Here is a 16,278-nt window from a genome sequence, read left to right on the forward strand (position 1 = left end):
TGTTTCCAGCCAACAATCTCCTCCAGTCTGTCACAACAGGCAATGTTGGAGGTAAAATCCCATTTCTGGCCATGGGCTCCTTGATGAGAAGGATGGTTCTTTTCCATAGGAAGGAAACCCCAGAGCCCCAGTGTTTTGAAGGCAGGTGAGAGCCTCACTAGGCCAAGGCCTGCCAGACTTGTCAGGAATGGCAGATTTTGTCTGGGAGCAATCTTTGGAGATTGGGAATTTTGGAGGTGGAAGCCAATCTTGGCCATGGGCACCTTGAGAAGCAGGACAGTTCTTTCCCATAAAAAAGAAAAGCACAGACCCCAAATGTTTTAGGGACAGATGGAAAGTGACCTTCATGAAACCATTGCCAGACAGACTTGTCCTGGCAATATTCCCATGGGAACAATGCCGGGACATAAAGAAATTTGGAGGAGAAATCCCAATTTTGGCCAAGGGTGCCTGGAGGAGAAGGACAGTTCTTTTGCATAGGAAGAAAATCCCAGAGCCCCAGTGTTTCAATAACAGATGAGAAGAGCCCCTCAGCATGCCAAGGTCAGCTGGACCAGTCAGGTGGCCCCTGGGAGGCCAAACCAGCCAGACCTGTTCCGTGTTCCCTTGGTTCCATGGGCCCCCCACAGTGTCACAATGGTCTCTGTGGTTCCCCAGGCCCCACAGTGTCACGTGATTCCTCTGTTCCATGAGGCCCACAATGTCACAATGGACCTTTGGACCCTGGTGGTTTGCGGTGTCACAATGGTCTCCTTTGGCTCCACAGTGTCACAATGGACCACTGATGACACGAGGCCCCTCTGTGTCACCCTGGGGCTTTGGTTCCATGCAGCCCTGCAGTGTCAAAATGAACCCTTGGTTTGATGGGATTCCTCTATGTCACCATGGCCCCTTGGTTCCATGCAGCCCTGCAGGGTCACAAAGGTCTCCTTTGGCTCCACAGTGTCACAATGGACCACTGATGACACGAGGCCCCGCACAATGGACCTTGGGTTCCATGCAGCCCTGCAGTGTCACAAAGGCCTCTTGGTCCCACAAGGCCCCACAGTGTCACAATGGTCCTCTTGGTTCCGTGGGGACCCCCAGGGTCACAATGGTCTCACTGGTTCCATGAGGCCTCACAGTGTCCCAATGCTTTGCTTATTCCATGGGGCCTCATAGTGTCCCAATGGTCTCCATGATCCCACGAGTCCCCTCAGTGTCTCCATGGTTCCATGGGCCCTGTGCTGGTGCATTCCCCCCTCCCTTCTCAGGTCGCCCTGAGAAATGGAGAAATTTCTCACTGAGAAATTTTGCACTGAGAAATGGAGATGATCCAGAAACATTCTCTAGCTGCTTATAGAATGAGTTGTCCACCTCTTCTTCCTGGCTGGGTGGATGATAACAGACTCTCAGTAGGATGTCAGCCTTGTTGGCCTTCCCCTTAATTCTCACCCGTAGACATTCAACTTCATCTTCATACATTTCAATACCTATCATGCCAAAACCCTCCCTAATATAAAGGGCCACCCCTCCACCTCTTCTCCCTTTCCCATCTCTCCTGAAGAGCTTGCAGCCATCCAGTGCAGCACTCCAGCTATGTGAGTCATCCCACCACGTTTCTGTGATGGCAATTACATCATAGCTCTGCTGTTGGACCATGGCCTCCAGCTCTTCTTGTTTGTTACCCATGCTGCGTGCATTGGTGTACATGCACCTCAGCTGGGCTGCTGATTTCACCCCTAACTCAGGCTTACCACCCTTGGGCCTGCTTCCAGACAGCCCAGATGCATCTCCCTCCCCCTTCAGACCTAGTTTAAAGCTCTCTCAACAAGTTCTGCCACTTCATGAGCTAAAATTCTTCTGCCCTTCACAGAAAGATGGAGCCCGTCTGGTCCAAGCAGGCCAGGTGCTGTAAAAGTTGCCCCATGATTAAAGAATCTGAAATTCTGCTGATGACACCAACCTTTGAGCCACTCATTGATAATGTGAGCTCTCCTATTGCTTTCACCATTTTTCTCAGACTCCAAAGGGACTGAGGAAAAGACTGTCTGTGCCCCTGTCCTATTAACCACCTGACCCAATGCCATAAAGTCCCTTTTAATTGCCCTGACACTCCTCTTTTCAATCTCATCACTGCCAGCCTGGAGTATCAGCAGTGGGTAATAATCAGAGGGCTGAATCAGCCCAGGCAGTGTCTCAGTGATATCCCATACCCAGGCCCCAGGGAGGCAGCAGACCTCTCTGTGGGGTGGGTCTGGTCAACATATGGGGCCCTCTGTTCCCCTCAGAAGGGAGTCACCCACCATGATTACCCTTCTTTCCTTTTTGATGTCAGAGGTGGTGATCTGTCACACAGATGAATCATAACTGGGAGGCTCACTGGACAGATAATTTTCTTCTAAACTATCTGGCTGACTCTCCAGATTCAGGGGATCATACCTAATCTGAAGTGACACCTGGCTTGGGAGGGGGGATTGGGAGGAATTTTTATTCTTACCTCCATCCTCGAGTAGGTACCCACTCCAACTCCCATTCACCAGCCAGGTGTTCTTCTATAGCCTGACAGTGGGGGCATAGGAGACAGCAGGAAGAAGGAGAGCATTGCTGCCCTGGCAGGCCTCATGGAACCAAGGATCCATTGTGACACTGCAGGGCCTTGGGGGACCACGGCACCATTGTGACACTGCAGGGCCCAAGGATCCAAGGGATTTGTGAAACCAAGGGGTCCCATGGAACCAAAGGGACATTGTGACACTGGGAGGCCTCATGGAATCATGGAGACCATTGGGACACTCTGGGGCCTCATGGAACCGTGGTGACACCAAGCTGGGTGTGAGTGTTGATCTGCTGAAGGATAAAAGTGCTCTGTACAGGGCCCTGGACAGGCTGGATCCAGGGCCCAAATCCAACAAGGTGAGGTTTAACAAGTCCAAGTGCCGGGTCCTGCTCTTGGGCCACAACAACCCCTGCAGCGCTCCAGGCTGGGGACAGAGGGGCTGGAGAGCAGCCAGGCAGAAAGGGACCTGCAGGGACTGATGGACAGCAGGCTGGACATGAGCCAGCCGTGTGCCCAGGGGGCCAAGAAGGCCAATGGCTCCTGGCCTGGATCAGGAATGGTGTGGCCAGCAGGAGCAGGGCAGTGATTCTTCCCCTGCGCTGGGCACTGCTTGGGCAGCACCTCGAGTGCTGTGTCCAGTTCTGGGCCTCCCAATTTAGGAAGGACCTGGAGGGGCTGGAGCGTGTCCAGAGAAGGGCAACAAGGCTGCTGAGGGGTCTGGAGCACAAGTCCTGTGAGGAGCGGCTGAGGGGGCTGGGGTTGTTGATCCTGGAGAAGAGGAGGCTCAGGGGAGACAAGGCGGTGTCAGGGCACAGGTTGGAGTTGATGATCTCCAAGGTCTTGTCCAGCCTTGCTGATTCTGGGATTGTCTGAAACCACCCTTGGAGCAGTTGCAGGAGGAGCCCTGGGCCTCCTCTTCAGAAGCTGCAGCAGCCCAGGTCCCTCAGCTTCTCCTCACAGCCCCAAAGCCCATCCTGTCACTCCTGCAGAGCCTCTGCAGCTCCTCCTCCTTGCCCAGAACAGGGAGCCCCACAGGCAGACACAGCAGCCCAGATGTGCCCCCCTGGCCTGGGCTGCCTCTGGCAAGGGAGCAGCACCAGGCACTGCAGGAGCCTGCAGACAATTCCTGCAGCACTTGTGGGATGATCCTGCTCCCCAAGGGACGTTCCCATGGTGCGAAGGCAGGAACTGCAATGGGGAGTGGGGCCAGAGAGGAAAGGGCAAACAGGGATGGGCAAACAGGGCAGGGAAGAGGGCTGGGCAAGAGGAAGAATTCTGTAGGAGGATGAATAAAGAAAGTAAAGATGAAGAAAAGGAAATGCTCAGGGCAGTTTGGGGGTGGCTGCCAGGCAGCCCTGGCTCTGAGCAACAGCGCCTGCAGTGGGACAGGAAAGTCCCAGCTGATGGGAACAAACTTTCTGGCTGAGTGCAGAGGCCAGGACAAAGCTGAATTGTTTCCCTGGTGTCCCCCAGCCCTTCCTGGCCCCAGGGGCTGATGGCATTTGTGCTGCCTCAGGTTCATGTCCCCACAGCACCAGCACGGGGGTGCTCCCGCCTGCTGTGTGCAATGCAAACAGGGGCTCCTGAGCCAGCGCTGCCGTGTCTGTGCCTGCAAGGATGCGGCTCCTGTGTGAGCTGGGGGAGAGGCCAGGGCTGCAGAGGGGGGATGTTGTTGGCAGCTCCATGAGGACGCTCTGGGACGCTGCCCTGGGCTGTGCAGCGCACTGGGGATGGATCAGCCCCTGCTCTGCTGCTCCTTCCCGTCTCCCCCAGGGCCCTGGCAGAGCACCAGCTGTGCTGTTTGCCCCCAGCCTGCCCACGGCCAGCCTGGGGCTGCTGACGGGGGTTTTCTGTACTGAGCATTGGCCTGGCCGTGCTCTTGAGAGAGCCTGGGCAAGGAGCCTGGAGCCCCCAGGCCCTGGCCTGAGGCATCAGCGCTGCCCCAGCAGTGCCCATGGCCTGTCCCTGCTGCAGCCCCGGCACTGCCACCCCCAGGACTGTGCCCGGCCCCGAGAGCACTCAGGCCCTGCAGCAACACCAGGGCCACCAGGGCAGTGGGGCAGGGCCACGAGAGCAGCACTGGCAACACCAAGTGCTGCTGCTGCTGCTGGGCACAGCTGCTGTGCCAGCACTGATCTGCCCCCAGCTCTGCCCACAGACATTGCTGCTGCAGCTCCAGAGAAGGCAACAAAAGGGCATCTCTGCAGAAAACTCTGCTGGGAGAGCCTTTAGTTCCTTTAAAGCCACCAAGAGCACAGCCCCTCTTTGACACAGTCTGTTGGCACAGGGAAGGTGGTGGGAAACAAAATGAGAAATGGAAAAAATGATACTTCTTTGTGGACAATCTAATCTACTAATTGATTTTAACTAACTCTAGTAAGGCTCACCTCTAACTCAATTCCTAGCTCCTCTAAAATCTCTCAATCCCTTCAAGTTGATGTTGCACAGGCAGTTCCTGCAGGGTCCCACGTGCGGCTGAACCTGCAGACAGGAGAGAGAGAAGCCAAGCTCCCAGACCGAGAAAATGGGGAAAGTGACAGGAGGGAAGAGAGAAGAAGGGAAAGGTAGACGTGGGCCCATGGCCCCCAGCAGCAGCAGCCACAGGGCCCAAAGCCCCCCGCCCCCTGCCCAGCACAGCCTGCCCTGCCCCTCCAGCTGTCACCCGAGTGGGGGACAGGGGCCAGTGGCCGCTGCCAGCAGCAGGAACGGGGGCAGGGTGAGGATCCCCTGGCCTGGCTTTTGTCTCTTGAACAATCTGGGCACAGGGCAGTGCAAGGCAGGCTGGCAAGCGAAGCCCGGAGCCTTTGGAGGCTCCCAGCCTTAAACATCAGCCCCTGCAGCAGCCCAGATCCGGGTGCCACGGTTCCCAAGGCTGTCATGGCCTTCAGAGCATGAAGGTGGATTTTGCATCCCTGTGGCCTGATGCCGCCTCCCGGTCCAGGAGTCCCCATGGCTCCAGCAGCAAGGGTGGCTGAAGGCTTCCTGCCTGCTTTGGGCCATTGCTGCAGGGGCCACTGCTGTCAGAGCCCCCTCTCTGCTGCTGACAGCTCTGCTCCTGGGGACACTGCTCTGGCCCAGCCCAGGAAGAGCAGCAGTGCCCAGAGCCAGGAGTGGTGTCAGTGGGACCCCCTGTGCACAGGGACCCCCAGCCCCGGGCTGGCTGTGCCAGCCCCCCCCAGGGACCTCCAGCCCCGGCAACCCAGAACAAGTGGAAACCACAACTGTGCAAACGCTGCCTGGGCCCAAAGGAATTGCAAAGAGAACTGAGATTTTAAAAAGAAACAGTATTTTTTTCCCAAAGATCGGCAAAACCTAGGATTTACAGAACATGTTTCATTGCAACAATCCTTAGAACAACAATCTACAGAACATGTTTACATGGGAGACCATAGACTAACAATCTACAGAACATATTTACATGGGTACCTGTAGTCTAACAAACTTCCAAACATATTTACAGAAAACCTCTAAACTTCAGAACATATTTACAGAGGGGTGATATCTGTGGCCCTCATCTCCATCAGTATTTGAAGAAAGGCCGCAGCAGGGCTGGACTCTGCTGCCAGCAGTGGCCCAGGTGGGCTGGCAGCTGGGCCCCAGGGGCTGGGACAGGGCTGGCAGGGCTGGCATGGCCCCAGGCAAGCACAGGGCAGGCCGGGGCTGGTGTTTGTGCCACCACAATCCAGGGCCCCCTGCGGGCACCGTGTCCCTGAGCGGGGCCATCCAGCCCAGCCCCAGCCTGGCGTCAGGGGACACACTCTGCCTGTGGGCTGGGCGTGGGAAGCATCTGCCTCTCTTGCTCCTGGGGCTCCATCTTCATCCAAGGACCATGGGCTCCTCCTCATCCTTCTCATCGACTTCCATCTCCTCCATCTTGTCCTCCACATCAATCTCCATCTCCTCGATGTTGTCCTCCACGTCGACGTCCATGTCCTCGGCAGTCTCTTCCGTGTCCACCTCCATCATTTCTTCCCTATCCAGCACCATGTCCACTTCCATCTCCTCCACGGTGTCTCTGGCCGTCTGCAAGAGGCAGCACAATCTCACGCTGGGCTTGCTGTCCCACCCCATCCATTCCCACATGGCTGCAGCCTGCCCAAGCAGGGTGCCCCCCTCCCTGGAATGGCACTGTACCTCCACTGGGGCAGCAGTGCACATCCTGCCGGGTTTGGCTTCAGAGCAAGCGGCAGCAAAAACCCAGGCAGCAGCAACAGCTCAGCACTGATGGGCAAGGTGAAGGGCAAGGCAGAAGTGGCCCTTGGCAGCATTTGAAGTGTCTGCTGTGCTCGTTTCCAGGTCCTGGGCCTTCCACCTGGAACACTCGGGGAGCTGTGATGTCACAGAAATTTCAGGGCCACTCCAGACGGAGAGATCGGGATTGTGGAATGATCAAATCCTTGAATGCTTTGGCTTGCAAGGGCCCCTAAGGATCATCTGCTTTCAAGCTGAGCAACTTCCCACCACACCAGGTTGCTCTGGACCCTGTCCAAGCTGGCCTTGGATGTTCCTGGGGATGGGGCTTCCGCAGCTTCTCTGCACTGCTCCCGGGGTCAGGGGCAACCACCCTCCCAGTAAAGAACTTCTTCCCATCATCAAATCTATTCCAGCTCTTGCAGTTTGATCCCATTCCCCGGTGTCCTGTCTCTACAGTTCCTGACAAAGAGTCCTCTCCCACTTCCCTGGAGTTCAAGTGATTTGTTAAAGAAATAGGATATTGATCTAGTACCGATATCCAACTGTGATGGACAAAAACTCTCTAACAGTTTAAAGTTAGAAAGTGTATGTTCATTGGGATGCCAGGCAGCATGCGGGATAGCTCCCAAATGCACACTGCACCTTTCCAATGATTACAGAGTCCTTTTATCCACACAAGAATTGAATACCCAAAATACCAATACATATTCATCATTTTGGTGCATCCCATTCCTCGCTTCCTATGCTAATCATTCCAAAAGCTATTAAGCATGCGTAGTTTGTTCCTTGAAATGGGTCGGTGGTCTCTTTCATGGGGAGGGGTCCCAAAATGAGGAAGTAAATGAAGTCTTCCTCATTCTGACCTTTCTACCTTTTCAATGCAAATATAACAAATGAACCTTGGTAGAACTCCCATTCCCTGTCTTCAATTGCTTTCAGAACAGAGGAGGCCCACAAGAGTCTTCTGTTCCTAAAAGCTATTTGTCACTTTCTATAGTCCTCATTAGAAACCCAGCTAACTAAACATGGTGTTGACAAGCAATCAATTCTTAGTTAACTGCTAACTCTTAACTTCATCAAGGCCTACTAATTGATTTTAACTAACTCTAGTAAGGCTTACCTCTAACTCAAATCTTAGCCCCTCTAAAATCCCTCAATCCTTTCAAGCTGATGTTGCACAGGCAGTTCCTGCAGGGTCCCACGTGCGGCTGAACCTGCAGACAGGAGAGAGAGAAGCCAAGCTCCCAGAGAGAGAAAATGGGGAAAGTGACAGGAGGGAAGAGAGAAGAAGGAAAAGGTAGACGTGGGCCCATGGCCCCCAGCAGCAGCAGCCACAGGGCCCAAAGTCGCCCACCCCCTGCCCAGCACAGCCTGCCCTGCCCCTCCAGCTTTGCCTGATGATGTGCTCTACCAGAATCTGGTATTGCTGGAAGAGAAAATGGTGAGTGTTTTGCCGATCTCTACCTCAAACAGCGTCCTTTAATGGCTGCTGATAGTCAGGGAACATTCCCAGTGAGGCTGCACTGGAGTTGTGGCCAGTCCGTGGTCGTCCAAAGAACTCTGCTGAGGGTTCTGCTGCTGCCCAGTGCTTTCATTGGCCTCTTCATTGCTGGGCCTTGTCCTGGGGGGCCGCTGGGGCTGCAGCCAGTGCTGGCTCCCACTGAGGCTGCCTGGCCAAGAGCAGCCCCGGGGGCACAGGGCACAGGCAAGGCAAGGTGGGGAGGAGAAAGAGCAGGGACGAGATTACCCTTGCAAGGCAGTCGTGCTCTGGGGCCCGCTCCTGGCCAGGGAGCCTGCCCAGAGCCATCCCCTGCTCGCCGGGGCTTTGAGGGGCAGCTGTCCAGCTGCGCCAAGCTGTGCCAGCAGCTCCAGCCGTGCTGGGGAGCCTTGCCAGCTCTGGGCCCTGCTGAGCAGGAGGGTCCCAGTGTGCCACTGGCAGCTGGGGCCTCAGCCACTCCTCTCTCCAAAGGTGCTCCTGCCCATCTTCAGAAGACGAGCCTAACAACGCAGGCAGAGAGAACTTGACCCGTGTTCCCAGCTCTTCACTTCTTTCCCCATCTGCCCTGCCGCAGCTGCAGCACTGTCTTGAGCCCTTCCCCAAACTCACCCCTCCACAACGAGATCCTCCACCCCTGAGCCCCCTGGTCCTGTTCCCCAACCACGACTGAAGGTGGGTGGGCCCTGTCTGCCAGGGCAGGGATTGGCCCACATTTTCTGTTCAAATAAAGAAATAGAGTTGTCAGAGATATGTCCAGGTGGTACCACCAGCAAAGCCCAGCCGGCACCAGCGCTGGCTGAGCTCCATGCCCAGGAGCAGCCGTGGATGCCCACGGTGAGGGCAGGCAGGAGCCAGGCAGGGGCCGCTGTGAGCAGCAGCGGGGCCCTGAGGGGCTGGGGGAGCCCATGCTGAGCGTCCCTGGGCTGAGGGCACATTTCCTCCAGTGGCATCATCTGGGCCTGCACTTCATGAGGCACACAGGGATGTTTTGGGCTCTCTGCTGAGCTGTGCAGGGATCCCTCATGAGGCACACAGGGATGTTTTGGGCTCTCTGCTGAGCTGTGCAGGGATCCCTCATGAGGCACACAGGGATGTTTTGAGCTCTCTGCTGAGCTGTGCAGGGATCCCTCATGAGGCACACAGGGATGTTTTGGGCTCTCTGCTGAGCTGTGCAGGGATCCCTCATGAGGCACACAGGGATGTTTTGGGCTCTCTGCTGAGCTGGGCAGGGATCCCTCATGAGCTGTGCACCAGGGTAAATGTCAGGGTTTTTCTACTCTTCACAGCACAGCAAAGGGACACTTGGCCAAGGTTTTGCAAGGCTGGGAGAAAGCCTCTTGCAAAGCCTTGGGCCCAAAAGGCTGTGGGCACAGCAGCCGGGCGAAGCCCATCCCCTGGGGCCAGGCCGGGCTGCTCAGGCCGGGCCGGGCCGGGCCGGGCCAGGCCAGGGCCCCGGCAGGGAAGGGCCGCGGCCCTGGGCTCTGATGAGGCTGCTGAGCTCCGCCCTGGCCCTGTGCTGCAGCCCAAGACATTTCCAGCCAGGGCCGTGCCCTGGGCCACAGGAGGCACCGGGGCTACAAGTGAGGCCGCGCCTTCTGGCTCTCAAGGGGGCTGGCTCTGTTCCTTGGGAGGATGCAGAGCCTTGTGCCTCGGTCTGATGGTCCAAAACCCTCCCAGCATCTCTCTGTTTGCAAAAATAAAGGCTTTGTGCTCATTAATAGGAAAAGCTGTATGGGTGGCCTGCAGCTAATGTTCTTTTGTTGGCTGGACCCCAGTCCGTGCTCAGGTCTCAATGACTGACCCAGCCCCAAGCTGCTCTTAAGACTGATTTGATCAAAGGCACTGAAGCTCTGTTGACTACAAATTCTCCAAGAAAACAAGCACAGGAACTTGGCTAATGTTGGTGACAAAAGCAGAGTGCAGAGTTGAACCTTTGAGGCCACCTCACTGCCGCCTCCCCCCAACCTTTTCTTTTTAATTGATTTAATATTCTGAGTGCCAGTTCTTGCATGAAATGGGCCCTCAGCAAGGAGCTGCTGGGCCTCCTTGTGGTAAACAGGCAAATGAAACTAAAAGGAGGCTGATGACTTTTTAAAAAAATGTGCCTGTTTATTAAAATTTAGAACAACAGAGGCCGAGGCCTCAGGGTAAGCCTAGGGCCTGTGCTAGGGCCAGCAAACCAACCATACAACATATTAAAAATGAGTACTTTATTTTTAGCTCTTGCTTTTAATGTTTTTCCCAGCCAGCCTCCTTTTCCACTGCAGTATTTTTCTTTGCTCAGAAAAAAACCCTTGCCAGATGATGTGACTTAACAAGGAAAACACAACTCACACACAATGGATATATTAAAGCTAAACATGCAGACTCCCGATATCACAATCCTCATCATTTCTTTTCTGTTCATTTTTATGTCAGATTGTTTTCAGAAGGGTGAGAACACTATCTGAGATGCCCTGGCTAGTTTGATGCCATAGCCACTTCTTATCTCTCCTTTCTTATGAGCTGTCCTTCCTGTAGTTCCTCTGCCCTTTGCTGCTTTTGGATCTCTGCCTCCTTCACCTGATTTTTATCTTTTTCTGGATTTGTGGGGATGTTTGTGTTGGTTTTGTTGTTTTCTTGGTGGTTGTTGTGTTTGCCTGTTTTATTTGGTCACAGTTTTACTTTTGCTTTTTGCTTTTTGGGTTTTTTTCATCCACTTAACAGCAGAAATCAGCTTGTGATTTGTATTGTGAAGTTTTGATACACAGGTGTTGCACATAAAGGTTGTTTTTGTTTTTAAAGTCATCTCAGACACAGACCTGCAAGGCCCTGTGATTTGAGAATGGAGTGCTCTCAGACAGCAAATTGTGCATGGATAGGAAACTTGTAGTTCCTATCTCCATTACACACAGCAAAATGTCAAGTGGTTGGAATGGTACCAATTGTAGCCTTTCTTTTGCCTTCTTTTGCTGCCATGCCATAAAACCGTGTCAGATTCATCAATGACCTCGGTTCTTCCAGGATGGGGCGTACAGGGATGATCCCTCAGCTCGTGTGTGCACCTGGTGTGCACCAGGCCAGACACGTGGCTGTCATCCACAGCCAGCCTCTGTCTGCAGAGAGAGCAGGGAGCTGCAGCTCTGAGGAACTCAGGGCTTAGGGAGCAAACAGACAAGTCCCTAATTTATATCAGTTACTTCACTCGATTATTTTCTGCTGACAGATTTTTATCTTCCTGCCCAGAGCTGGAAAAAAAGAACGCTGGCAGTTTGCTTTAGCTATGAAGTGAAAAGAGACTCTTCTCAACAGGTTCCAGCTCTGCTTCTTGTTGGAATTAAAAGCAGAGCAAAACTCTTCTGTTGGTCACATCAAACCAACATAAGTTTCATGAGTCTATGAAAGACATAAGGGTGTAAAAATTATTCCATTTTATAGTACTTACTGTTTTCTAATTCAGCCATGGGGAAATTATGCCATCATTCACTATATCAAATAACTGAAAAAAGCACTGGAAAAGATTTTTTTTTTAAACTAAGTTTTTTTTTTAAACTAAGTTTTAAAAAAACTAAGTTTAAAAAAAAGGAAGGAATTCCGTAAAGAAAACCAAATAGTAAGAATACAGTAATTTAAACTTCTCAAAGGCCTTTGATAATGGAGCCCTGAAGCCCAGTCACGTGCAGTGCAGCCTCGGCGGTGCCTTTGAGCCCAGAACTGCGAAGGGCCAGGGCCAGGATGAGCCTTCACCCAAAACAGGCTCCAAGACTGAGTGGGAATCAATCCAGAACAGGGCTCACACAAAGAGCAAAGCCTCAAGGCCAAAGCCAAACCTTCATCAGGTTGGATTTGTTTGAACACTGAACTGCAGCAAATTTGCTTATCTGGTAACATCACTGTCACCATGAAACTTTACATGAGCTACTAAATAAGCACTGTCCTGTCCTGAGCTGTGTGGCCCAAATGCTGTTGAGAACTTGCTCTGCCTGTGCCCTGTGCCCCCGGGGCTGCTCTTGGCCTGGCAGCCTCAGTGGGAGCCAGCACTGGCTGCAGCCCCAGCGGGCCCCCCAGGACAAGGCCCAGCAATGAAGAGGCCAATGAAAGCACTGGGCAGCAGCAGAACCCTCAGCGGAGTTCTTTGGACAACCACGGACTGGCCACAGCTCCAGTGCAGCATGACTACGAGTCAGGCTACCAATGCTATGAGCAGAGTTACAAGAAAACTGTGGAGAAAAATCAACAACTGACCGTCTGCTCTCGTACAGCTTCCGAATGCCAAGATAGCAGCCTGTCAGCACAAGGGGCACAGTGAACAGTGTCACCACCGTGCCTATCATGCAGGACCTGCGCACATCCTGGGGGCAGACAACTCTTGGGAGGCGCACTGGATCCGGGGCAAATATTCCTGTTTCAGTGATAACGTCTGTGGGAGCAGTGGGGAGCGTGAGCCCGTGCTGGGCTGCACTGCTGAGCTGGCAGCACGGTGCATACGGCCAGGACGTTCTCTGTTTCCCCCAGAGCTGGGGCCTGCAGGCCCCTTGCCGCCCCTTGGCACAGGCTGTGCCACCCAACAAAGCCCAGCAGGCCGGGAGGAGAGCCCGGGGCCAGCACAGCTGCTTGGGCAGTCGCTGCTTCGAGGGACACGGGCCAAACCCATCCCTGAGCAGCCCCTGCCAGCCCTGGCCCTCCCTGCCCTGTGACAGCTCCCCCAGCCCCAGGGGACAGAGTCAGACCCTGTCAGGACACACTGGAGCCTTGCTCTCCCCTGTGGTAAGCACATTTTTCTCTCTCTCAAGATTTTTTTTTGAGGTGTACAGAGAGAAATGAAAGAGAAAACAATTTTTATTTTTGCTCTTTGTTTTTCTCTTGTGGAATGTGTTTAGAGAATTGTTTAACCAGAGTGAGCACTTAGTTAGACCATGGTGGATTGTTTGGGCCTGATGGCCAATCAGATCCACCTGTGTCTAAGCTCTAAAGAACAAGGTCACGAATTGTAAGTTAGTTAGATATGATAGGTAGAGAAAGTAGCATGTAGTATTTAGTATCCTCTTTTATATAGCATATTAATGTATCATAACATAATTATAATAAAGCAATCATTCAGCCTTCTGAAATGGAGTTAGACATCATCATTCTTCCCATTGGGTTCACCGACATCTACAACACTCCCCCTCTGCCCTCTCCCCACCATGGGCACCCCGTGCAGCCACTCCCAGATTTCGGGACGTGTCTCCCATGGAGGGACCCCAGCAGGATTGCTCAGCCTGGCTGAGCCTGGCACAGCAATCACCTTCTGTGGCACTGTCTGGCGTCTCCTCCCTTCGTGTATCGGGGGCTGGCACGGAGCCATTGCTTCCTCCAGGAAGCGCTGCCTTCAGCAAAGACCTTTGGTCCATCTCTGGAGAAAGGAAAAGGGACAGCTGGATCAGGTGGAACCATTCCCCATTGGAGAGACGGCATCTTCAGGAAGTTCTACTTTTCAAAGACATGGATAAGGATCAGGAAAAGGCCACGGCTCTTGGGGCTGCCACAGGCCCCTCCCTTCCCCAAACACCTGCCACTCCTGATGTGCCAGAGAGGGAGAAATTGCAGGGGATTGCAGGACCGTGGTGCAGTTTGGGCTCCCTGCCAGCTGGTGCCAAATGCCTTCGACAGAGGCTGGGGAGAAGCTGCAGCCAGGCCAGGCTGGGAAACAGCCCTGCAGGGCAGGAAAGCAGCAGCGGGGCAGCCAGGCTGCCATGGATCCCTTCCCACTGTGCCGGGCACAGCGTGTCCAGATGTGCAGGGAAAGCCCCTGGCTGCTGAGTCCCAGGGGAAGGCTGGGGGAAATGCACCGACCACGGCGTCTCTCCAGATCACTCAGCATCTGGTCCAGGTGTCTGGCTGCCTCCAGGGATTTCTTGTCTCCTGTGTCTGCGTTCTTCCATGGAGGAGGACCTTAACAGAAAGTTGTTCCATGTCCCCTTCAGGCCAGAGTGGCAGTGAGTGCCCCTGGGTGATTGGTGCCCTCCAAGGCACTCCCTCAGCTCTGCCTTCCACTCAGGAGCAGGGCCAGGGGGACCACGTGCCTGCGGTGGCCCCACACTGGCATGGAAGGAGCCCCTTGCAGGGCCATCACTGGGGGAGAAAGGATTCCCTGGAGCTGCCAGCAGCTCTAAACCCAGCCCCAGGCAGGGCCAGGGCTTGGCAGCAGCAGCAGGAGCAGCTCAGGCACCCCGGGGCCCGCAAAGGAGCTGCAAAAGGCACAGCCCCGGGGCACAGCCCTGGGCCCGGCCCCTTCCCTCTCTGCTCTTCTCTGTGGCTGCACAGAGCACACGGAAGCGCACACTGGAATTGCACATGGGAGGACGATGGACAGCTAAATGCTCCTTCCTGCCACTGACAGCCATTCTGTGGGATCCCTCAGGGATCCAGAATGGAGCCAGACAAGTTTTCCAGAATCTTTCAACCCTGTGATTCTGGGAAGGGAAATGGCTCATGAGGCACTGATTATTCTCTCAGGAAAGGCACACAGAGAACTTGCCTCCAGCATTCTCCAAGAGATTCAAGCTTTCATCCCAGAGGGCATCTGGATAAGCCATGTCGCCATTCCAACCTAGAAGGGATCAGAGATCAGAACCATTTCCTGGTCTGCTGGGATCCCCCTGTGCCTTTGGGAACTGGGCACTGCAAGGGGGTCGGGTAAGGCTGTGGGGGCCAGATGAGAATGACCATGGCCAAAGCTGCACAGGGGCCTGAGGAGCTCTGAGCTGGTTCCTGGTCACTCTCCACACGATTTCCTTGCCTTGTGCAACATCCCTGGGAGGGCGGCTGGAGCAGCCCAGGGCCCATGGGGGCTCTCTCCCTCCCACAGAGGAAAGCCTCCCTAAAGCCCAGGGGAAAAACCATCCCCCAGCACTTCCCAGGGAGCAGGGAGCGCTGTCCCGGGAAAGGGGAGCCAGGCTGCCGGCTCACCTGCTCCCTGCACTTGCAGCGGAGCAGCCTGGGCAGCCCTGGCAGGCAGGGCCACGGCCAGGAGGAGCGGGAGGAAGAGGCGCAGAGCAAGGGCCATGGTGCCCTGCCCTCTGCCAGTCCCCAGCTCTTGCTGCCACCACTGTCCTGACACCGCTGTCCCAATGTCAGCACCACTGCTGCCACCGCCGCTGCTGCCACAACAGCTGTGCTCAAGGACTGACTGCTCGGTCCTTGTGGTGCTGTGCAGCCACGGGGCTCTGGCACCTCTGTGACCTCAGAGCCTGCTGTGACCTCAGCCTGCTGTGACCCCAGAGCCTGCTGTGACTTCATGGCCAGGCTGGAGTTGTGTGGGGAGTGGGATCTGCCTTCTTTGGCAGGGATCTCATCCTGCCCAACAGCTCTGTCCCAGGGTTGTGACACAGTCCCAGCCCAGCTGGTCTCACAGGTTGGGGCATGAAGGGATGGAGAGCAGCCCGGCCAAGAAGGACTTGGGGCTGCTGCTAGATGAGAGGCTGGACATGAGCCAGCCTTGTGCATCCAAAGGAGAGTGCCCAGCGGGTTGAAGGAGGTGATTCCACCTCTTTGCTCTGGGGAGACTCCACCTGGAGTACTGTGGAAGATGTTTTATATTGCTGGCCGGGGCTCTATGTACAAATCACCAACGGGACGGGACTGCTGAGGAACGCGTCTCGAGCTGTTTCTTTTCCAGCATCAGTCTCATTCCATGGTTATGACAATGGGCAGATGCCAGCAGCTCACATCCCCAGCAGCAGACAAAGAACTTAATGGTACAACTTACGTTAAAAGCTCTTTGACCAATCACACAAAGCAAAAGCATATTGACAATAGATTTCTCCAATCACTATAAGCACACGTACCTTTTGTTAAAACAATATTTGTTTTATTTATTTCTTTCAAATACAATACCTACTTGTATTGTAAACCTTAAAACCCAATGCTCAGAGCTCCATTAGGAAGCTTAGAATTTACTAATCTCTTGCTAGAGATACTTTTCTGTAGCTTAGGGAGTTATTCTAGCCAAGCATTAATACACAGACCATTGTACTATTTGTCCTTACTTTTCCACTTCTTATATAATTTTTCTGCTGACAAATCT

General features: G+C 54.3%; 1 protein-coding gene across 5 annotated transcripts; it reads right to left on the reverse strand.

The window, feature by feature from the left end:
* Nucleotides 1-10,782: 10,782 nt before the first annotated feature.
* Nucleotides 10,783-15,415, reverse strand: LOC128783357 (uncharacterized). Of its 5 annotated transcripts, none has more exons than XM_053934001.1 (6): nt 15,162-15,415; nt 14,731-14,802; nt 14,046-14,144; nt 13,498-13,605; nt 12,456-12,630; nt 10,783-11,326 (listed from the first exon to the last, which is right to left on the reverse strand). In XM_053934001.1, the coding sequence occupies exons 1-6, from the start codon at nt 15,256-15,258 to the stop codon at nt 11,116-11,118; spliced, it is 762 nt and encodes a 253-aa protein (XP_053789976.1). In that variant the 5' UTR covers nt 15,259-15,415; the 3' UTR covers nt 10,783-11,115. The 5 variants fall into 5 exon arrangements, with proteins under 5 accessions (XP_053789976.1, XP_053789977.1, XP_053789978.1 ...); XM_053934002.1 differs by lacking the exon at nt 10,783-11,326 and adding an exon at nt 11,334-11,606; XM_053934003.1 differs by lacking the exon at nt 10,783-11,326 and adding an exon at nt 11,334-11,721.
* Nucleotides 15,416-16,278: the final 863 nt, after the last annotated feature.

This window comes from Vidua chalybeata, unplaced genomic scaffold (assembly GCF_026979565.1).
Source record: "Vidua chalybeata isolate OUT-0048 unplaced genomic scaffold, bVidCha1 merged haplotype scaffold_232_ctg1, whole genome shotgun sequence".
Taxonomy (NCBI): Eukaryota; Metazoa; Chordata; class Aves; order Passeriformes; family Viduidae; genus Vidua; species Vidua chalybeata.